The sequence below is a fragment of the Mangifera indica genome, chromosome 19, assembly GCF_011075055.1.
Source record: "Mangifera indica cultivar Alphonso chromosome 19, CATAS_Mindica_2.1, whole genome shotgun sequence".
Taxonomy (NCBI): Eukaryota; Viridiplantae; Streptophyta; class Magnoliopsida; order Sapindales; family Anacardiaceae; genus Mangifera; species Mangifera indica.
Window position 1 is genome coordinate 769235 of NC_058155.1, and position 9080 is coordinate 778314.

The 9080-nt window shown below is 30.7% G+C and overlaps 1 protein-coding gene across 1 annotated transcript; it reads right to left on the reverse strand.

Moving 5' to 3' along the window:
- Positions 1-1151: 1151 nt before the first annotated feature.
- On the reverse strand, positions 1152-3892 carry LOC123203073 (cytochrome P450 93B2-like). The gene is made up of 2 exons (XM_044619243.1): positions 2924-3892; positions 1152-1916 (listed from the first exon to the last, which is right to left on the reverse strand). Exons 1-2 carry the CDS (start codon positions 3827-3829, stop codon positions 1281-1283), a joined length of 1542 nt encoding a protein of 513 aa, XP_044475178.1. The 5' UTR covers positions 3830-3892; the 3' UTR covers positions 1152-1280.
- Between the last annotated feature and the right edge of the window lie 5188 nt (positions 3893-9080).

A 9080-nucleotide genomic window follows, 5' to 3' on the forward strand; every position in this document is an offset into this window, starting at 1 on the left:
ACATCATAAATATAGATATTTTAATTATCGGGTCAAACCACATAAAAAATCTTGAGCCTTATCGATTCTCTTTATTTATTTATTTTTTAAACCCATCCTCTCACACACTCATGGCAAATGAACTTAAGTATTCTCATATTCTAATCACTATTATCGTAGTTTTGTCTTACACAAAGCTTTGAATTGCATACATAAGTTTTTAAAGGGAAATCGCATCAACACTAGTATCAATAATATTTTATGTACAAATGATTAGATAGTATGTGTACAAATACACTAAGGAGCTATTATTTGATTAAATAATTGAATTGTTCAATCATGTAATGACTTGTCAATTTATTTGTACTCATTAACACCTATCATTTATACATATAATATTACTTATCTAATAAATATGGATTAGAAAAGTTTTTGTTAATCTCATTTTAATAGTATTATAAACTCTAATATTTTTTTAACTAAATTATCTTTCTTTATTGGAATTCATTATTAAAGTTTTTTGAACACCAGCGTTCATCTATATAGATAACACTAATTTTTAAAATTAGAACCAATCTAAATAGAGGTGAGAATCCTCCAACCAAACCCCATATTACATGGCTTCCGCTACACCTGTCTCATTTATTACACATACATGTACCAAACAAGTGTTGGTACAAACAACCTATCTTAAAAGAGAAATTTTATGTGTTCATATTTTTTAAACATAATTTAGGTGTACAGATAATGTATCATCATATAATTGAATATTACTTTTATCTTTAATTTAAATTAATAAAATTACATAATAACACATCATCTGTATGTTCAAATTATATACTAAAAATGTTTATACATAATTTTATTGATCTCAAAATCTTCTGTTTTAATCATTTACCATAAAGGGCGCTAGAAACTTTAGGCATTTCCATTCAAAAAATGAAACCATTCTATTTTGGCTAAATCGCCTTCATCAGTATTCGTTTATATCTCCTATTTTAATATAAGTGATCGATTTTTTTTATATTTTTAATCTTCAATTTCTAATTTTTTTTTCCAGTTCCTGAAACAAAGTTCTGTCTGAGTAATAATGCTTGTTTTAATTAACGACTTTTAATTCAGATATACGGCATTTGAACCCCTAGAGGTAAAATTTTAAGAAAATAAAGGCATATTTATAATAAGATTTTATTGGAGTACGCTATAACATAATACAAGTACATCGTTCCCTTGAAACTTAATTTCTCATAGCAAAGAAACCACTAATTCAAGCAAAGTAATTATATTCATTGTAATCAGATCTAAGATACCGGCGAACATCGTGCCACTGGTACACAAACAAGATCACGAGCCCGAGGAGCGGTCAGTCCTTGCCGTTCAGTCATATCAATCACAGTGCCACCCTCGATTTCCACTCCTTGAGGATTCACAACCTTCCAGTTGAAGCACTGAATCATGGCTGCCAGAGTGGTCGGCAGCTCCAACATGGCTAAATTAATTCCAGGGCAGCCTCTCCTTCCAGTTCCGAATGGCAACAACTGATAGTTAAACCCTTTAACATCAATGTCGTTTGATTTCAGGAATCTCTCAGGATCGAACTTGATAGGATCATTCCAAACTTTAGGGTCTCTTCCGATTGACCAGAGATTTACGAACAATAAAGAGCCTTCAGGAATTGTGTATTCACCGACTTGGCAATCCTGGATGGATTTCCTTGCAAGCATTGGGATTGGAGGGTGAAGCCTGAAGTTTTCTTTTATAATGGCTTGGAGATAAGGAAGATTGGGAAGGTCGGATTCCTGGACGAGCCTGGATTTTCCTACAACTTGGTCGATTTCTTCCTGAGCCTTTTCCAGGACGTTTGGGTTGTTGATTATTTCTGCCAATGCCCATTCCGCTGTCATGGCTGTGGTGTCTGTTGCAGCTGTCAGGAAATCCTGAAAAAATAGCATAAAATTAAACAAATAAATTTGAACACTTTCTAGAAAATAAACAATTGACTTAGAGAAGGAAAACGAGATGAGGCATCTTTATCAAACAGATAAAGCAAACAAAAATCCATTACCTGATTTATAAGACCAACGTTTAAGAATCAGTAAATTGAAGTGACCCCTCATACAATAATATATTTGTTGACATGCTTAGCCGCAATTAATTCAGTTTTGATTTTATGAATACATAGTTCATCAAATTCAATATATCACTTTCAGTAACCTAACTTTCTATACTAATCAGTCTATCCTTTTATATTAATGTTATGCGTGTACACTTATTATTATATAATTAAACATTATTTTATTATTAATTCACATTTATTCAATCATATCATAACACATAATGTGTATATATATTTATATACTCAAAAGTAGGTATATATAATTTTATTGATTAAAATTCGTTTTTAATGGTTTGTCTGGTTTTGTACAATTTTTTATTACCAAAAAATAAAATATCATAAATACATTTGTTTTAAAGATTATTAAATATAAATTATTATATATTTATTAAAATTTATATATAAATAATTATTATGTTTTTTTAAACTAACACGTATTATGTTGAACTACATGTTTTGTGTATAACCTAAAATTATCTCCTTATTAAATTATAGGTGATCTTATAGATGTGTCTACTCTAAAAGAACACTACTGTACATTCCTATTTTGTATAAACAAATAGGTAAATTATATGTTTGTTAAAATCATTCAATCACATGATAACACACATGTAAATTATCATTTTAATTGAAAACAATTGTATTTTTATCTTAAACATTTAATAATTAAGACAATAAAGATTTTCCAAATAAATTCCGAAGATCTTAGCTTCTACAGTTAACTTCGAAAAAATATTATATATGTTAAAAAATTTATAAAAAAAAAAACTTTTTGTAGAAGCAAAAATCTAGATGAAAGAGTTTCCGTTAATCCTATTGAAGTCTCACCAGAATTATGGCCTTGATATGATCTCTTGTTAACTGGACCTCCGATTTTTCGTTTTCCAAAGCATCAAGCAAAATGTCAAGAAAATCTCTAACGTCTTCATCATCATCTCCATTTTTCTTCTTCTCCTTTCTCACAATTTCGCGGTTCGAAATAATATTCTCTAACAACGAATTATACCTCTTATGCACATCCATGAACCTCTTTCTAAAACCCTGAAAATCAACATTCTTAAACAACCAAATTATATCAGAAATATTAAACTCTCCAAAGATCTTTGTCACTTCTCGCACAAGCCTCCTTGCCTCCTCGCCTTGCCCACCCGCCCCAGAACATCTGATGCTAAACATCATCTGCGATATCACATTATTCGTCAGCTTCAACAATTCTTCTGTAAGGTTAACTTTTTCTTCAGCATGAGACTTTTCAAACATAATATTGATAAAATCCTGCAACTCCTGGGTTCTAATGGGAAGAAACCGCCCGAGCGTTCTGGCTCCCAGTAGCTCAACCGTGCTGATTTTCTTTATGAATTTCCAGTAAGGTCCATAGGGAGCAAAAGCGAAGGAAGAATTGTAAGTAAGGTGATCAATGGCAGGGGTGTGCTTACGAGCGGAGAAAGCGAGTTCATTTGTTTTAAGGAGTTCTCTAGTGATTTCGGGAGATGAAGCGACTACGCAATTGACGGAGCCGATTCGGAGGTGAATGAGGGGGCCATAGCGGGAGGAAAGCATGTGAAAGGAGTGGTGCATGAAGCGGCCGAGGAGATGGAGATGGCCGATGACAGGTAAGGCGAAAGGGCTTGGAGGGAGTTTGTAGTGTTTAGAAGAATTGGAGAAGAGGATTTTGAGAATTAGGGTTGAGAGAATGAGGATGGGAGCATAGAGATTTATGAGTTGAAGAAGCATTATGGCTACAGATTCTTTAGGGCTGGTTTAGATCAAATGAAAGACAGAGAAACAAGACGTGTTCTTGACAAAGGACTGCAAGAACACAGACTACTTATAAAGGCAAGAGATTTTGCATGCCTAACCTATTGACGTGCGTCAATTTTTATAATATATACGTAGATATAATTTTTAATGGTTTGTATTTCTTTAAGATGAAGACTTTAACTTTGACTTCGATTTTTTCTTTTTAATATTTAGTTACGCCATTTAACAATAATCTTAAGAGAGATTAATTACACTTGCATACATGTATTTTGTCAACGAGATTTACCATCAACAACCAAAAGTATGCAAATGTGACTACTTCATCATTTTGATTCCCTCACAACACCCTAAAAGACTCCTATTTCTGCTTGGCTCAAATCACTTCCAAACATGTCCATTAACTATGCATGTGTAAAGGATGTTATACACTACCTATCCTTAGTAGTGGTCCGTCCCTGTTGCTTTTCCCCTCCGCCACCCCCAAGTGCTCGTGCTGTCAGCCCAACAGCCACATAACTGGTATTTGGGGGAGTCGTTGGGCAATGACTCCCAACCCTCAATGGTTAAAAAAATTTTACTCGGCTTGCAGGCTGAACTTCAAGGCTCCTGACAAAACCAGTCTAATTAACGAGTTTGGCATGATCAACAATTTTGTGAGCCACGCCCCAATTGACCTTGTGAAAAAAATGACCTGAACCTTGTTGTGGGTTGGTCCAACCCTTGGACATGTCCACATGGGTGTGCATATATACATATATAGATATCCTCAATTCCATCCAAATTAAAGTCATCTTGATTACAAATGAATCATAGTTTCTTACAAATGACATCCATTCAAAGTCATATTAATTGTAAATTAATCATGTAATTTCTCTTATCCATTCAAAGTCAAAATTAATTGTAAGTTAATCAGTCTCACTAACCCAGTCAAATTTAAATAAAGCTTACAAGGAGAGATTCACTAGGGAATTAGTGTAATTAGCATTCCTAATTCAATTAAGCGACTGTAATAAGCAACTTCAAATAATTAATATCATTTTCTATTTCTAATTAAGTTTTTTTTTCTACATTAATATAACGTGGTGTAAAGATTATTTTTATTACTTTTTAATATCTCGACTTCAATTCTGGCTAACAAGAATTAATATATATATATATATATATATATAACTGCACTGCACAGTCTGCAACGACAAAAATATTAACCACGAGGTTTTACCTGGGCATGCAAAAATTTTTTTTTTTTTTTTAAATTTTGATAAGATCACTTTAAAGATATCACCATATATTTTTTGAATTTGTGTTTATTGTTTATGAAAATAAACCACTCTATTTTTTTACCTTTATTTAAGTATTCTTTGAGTAATTGAAGTTTAACTGAAACAGAATAATTAATAAAAAATTAAAAATTCAATCAAATTATAATACATACTTTTGAGTTTATAAATAAGTATATATTTAATATATATCATTATGTGATTAAATAATTTTGAAGTAAATATTAAATGATATTTAAGTATACGATGATACACATAAAAATACATATAAATGTGTATTTATTTATATAGTCAAAATAGATACATATAACATTATCTTTGATTATTTGTTTAACATTAGAGAATTATTAGTGATCGAATAGTTGTAGAAAAGGAGACGTGCCAAAATTACTCTACTAAGACATTGCATCCTACAAATATGATTCGATGATGTAAGTGACATTCATGACTTCAGTATTTGGAAGCAATTGCCAAACAAAATAAGCTTTATTTTAAACTCATTGATTGTAAATATTGTTTGGTAGAATTAGTGGCCTTATTTTAGCCACGATTGCATGATGTAAATAAAGCATCACATCTAGAAATGAAAGTCAGGCAGCTTTCGATATTTGTATTTTCTTCCAGTCTACTCTTCTAGAAATAAGTTTGAAAATCCAAACTGTAGTTAATGGGACAAGATATTAAGCTAATTAAACGTAGGAAAAATATTCTGTCAATTCTGTAAACAAAATCAAAATTACAGTATACATCTCCAGATTAATTTATGCGTTTTGAGTTGATCCGATGCGCTATTGATTTCTTACTACACAATTTGCGTGACTGTTGATTGACCTCTGTGAAAGAAAATTTTTCTTTCAGAGGAGCTTTTGTATTTTGCGTTCTTAATGATAAAGATACAAATTTGCGACAGTTTTTGAGACATTATATATGTGCTCAAGTATTTTTACAACTGTCATGGATAGTTTATTGGTTTTTGTGTCAGATTGAATCATCATGGGTAGATGAAATATCTGAATCAAATACTTAAACACAAAAATCTTATACAACATAATATTTCTTACTTGCAAATATATCATCTGAACTTACTAGAAACTTGTACTTAAAAACTTATTATTATACATCTGTTAAAAATAACATAGTTGCTTCAATAAAAAAAAATATATTAGTCTCGTTATACTTTAGACTTACTTGATAACACCAATCTCTTTAATCCTTCAAAAAAAATTATGTTGTCTCCTTATATATCCATGTTTAAGTTATATCTCACATATGATTAATAAGATCAGCTAACTAATGGATACGCATCATAAATAACTTTTTCTCTTCAATTCGAAATTCTTAATTTAAACTTAGTTGTTTTTTAAGTTATGTTTTATAGAATGAATCATACATAACCATAGTTAACAAGCTAAGATAGCGAAACACTAAGAATAATTATTGAATAACAATAAAAAGTATGAGGGTACCAATATGAGGTACACATCAGAAAGTCCTACACAATGAGAAAACAAGGATTCATTCACTCACTCACTCACTACCTTTATTAGTCAATTATGCACACATGGTATACATAAACACTACAAAGATCTAAGTTTAGTCACTATACCCAACGACTAACTTGAGTTCTTAATATTTTTACACTTACAAGTATTAATTAAGAACTCATATCTGACATTCACAAATGATTTAAATGTGAGAAATCAAAAGTGGTCATTGTCAAGTATATCTATCTATGCGCTCATATTGACTAATTATCAATGCAACATTTCAACTTTAATGATTCTTTTTCTCAAGAACTATGTCTCATCTTTGCTTGCTCTTCTAGTTTAAAAGACGATTGCTTGTGTGAATAAGCTAATCTACAACTTGTGTAACATTTTAACTTCGATAAGCTTCCAAGAAAAAAATAATTATATGTATATAGTGAAATGCCAAGAATTATGGAATGTAAATTCAAAAATAAAATAAAATTAAATTTATGGTTTTCGATGTTGTGTCACAAGTACAATATATATAAGCACAACAACATAAACACAATCCAAGAGATTTAACATGTGCAAGATGTACATCTCTTGGAATAGATTTGGTCAAGTGATCAACAAGCCTATGATGCGTAGAAATATATTGTATGCTCATTTCCCTCATTACAATGATGTCTCTTGCAAAATTGTATCATGTGTCGATATATTTGATTCCACTAAGAAATTTGAGATCTTTTGTAAAAGTTATAGCAACTTGATAATTGCAATGGATAACTATTGGTCCAACCATATCGTTCTGTATTCTCAAATTCATAAAGAATCTTCTTAACCAAATAGTTTCTTGCATAACCATTGAACATGCTATAAACTTGGCTCTATTAAGGATAAGACTATGTATTTTTACTTCTTACTACTCCAAGATATAACACTCTTTTATAGTAAGAATGTATAACCAGAAGTGGATTTGTATTAGTCTAAATCACCTCACTAGTCAACATTCGAATAATTAACCAAACGCAAATCTAATATATAAAACTAGAGGTGAAGATGATGATGGAAAACTGCATGCATGTAAGAAAAAGCAAGAATCAATTCCATACAAAGGAACAAGTTAAGAAATGTAGAAATTATACTTTCTCCAAGCTAATTTATTTGATGGAGATAATGGAATGAAGCAACATACTTGTAATGCCTTTAAATGGTTGGACAAAACCAAACACAAAAATGGCTTTGGCCAAATTAGAGAGAGAAAGTGAGGTGAGAGAAATTTTTAGTTAAAATGAAACATGTCCATAAAATTCCACTAACTTTAATTTTATATATTGGTAGACTTAATTTGTAATTTCTTAGTTGTTGCAAGGCACTTTTCAAAAATCTCTATTTACATAATAGCCTTTCTTGTATATATTATATATACATTAGCCACCTTAATTTTATCTTAAACATCTTAACTCTTAAAATGTTAATTATATATTCATATAACACTTTATATGATATTTCTTTTATTACCCTTTAGAAGGTGATAGCCAACATCGGATAATTTATCTTTACTCTATTAAATGCTTGGTTTATTGATGTGACATTTTAAGTTTACCATGGCGCAACTGTGAGCTTAGATGATCCGAAAAAACATGTGTGGAGACATAACAACTATAGTAAATATCTAGCAATGTGTCATTGTCCTTAAACCATGATGAAGAAATACTTTATCAAACTTATTTTTTGATTGTACATCTCGTGTAGGTAAGATCCTTCCGTTGCCAAATCTTGATTGAGTTCGGGTTCATAGATTATCAAAACTCGATACTCAACAAATCATCGATTTTTATATTTGGAATGTATCATCTCAAATATCTTTTGCATGACTTACATTATACTTAGGCTAGAGTTTTTGTTTCTAACAATTATCAACTTTCGTGTAGAAATTTGGAACTAGATAATTTTCGAGTTAGCAAATATTCTCAATCTAATAACTTTGAGTCAATGGATTCCGTCTTGATCATCATTTGTCTCCGTATACAAACAACATATACCAACATGGCCTTTTCGTACGAAACATAACTAGCTTTATATATGTATACCATATGAACCATATACAGTTGTACTGGATCCGACCATAATATCTTAGGTTAAAAGATTACTTCATATACTAGTATAATCATATGATAAGTCACTAATTACATTGCAATGACTGTGTTACTTATTGCAATTAGTCACATTCGAAAAATAGTTCATTAACTATTAATTCATACTAATGTCCTAGTCACATGACCATCATCATCACTCACACTATTTCTTCTCATGATATTCAATAGACACATTAAGTATGTCGACTATGTGATATTATTGCCCAACTAATATCATGTTCGTAGGGAATAACACTTTCTTTTAATAATTACATATATACAAGATGAAATACCTTGAAACCGATAACACGAATAGTTCTTAGAGCATACACTAACATGA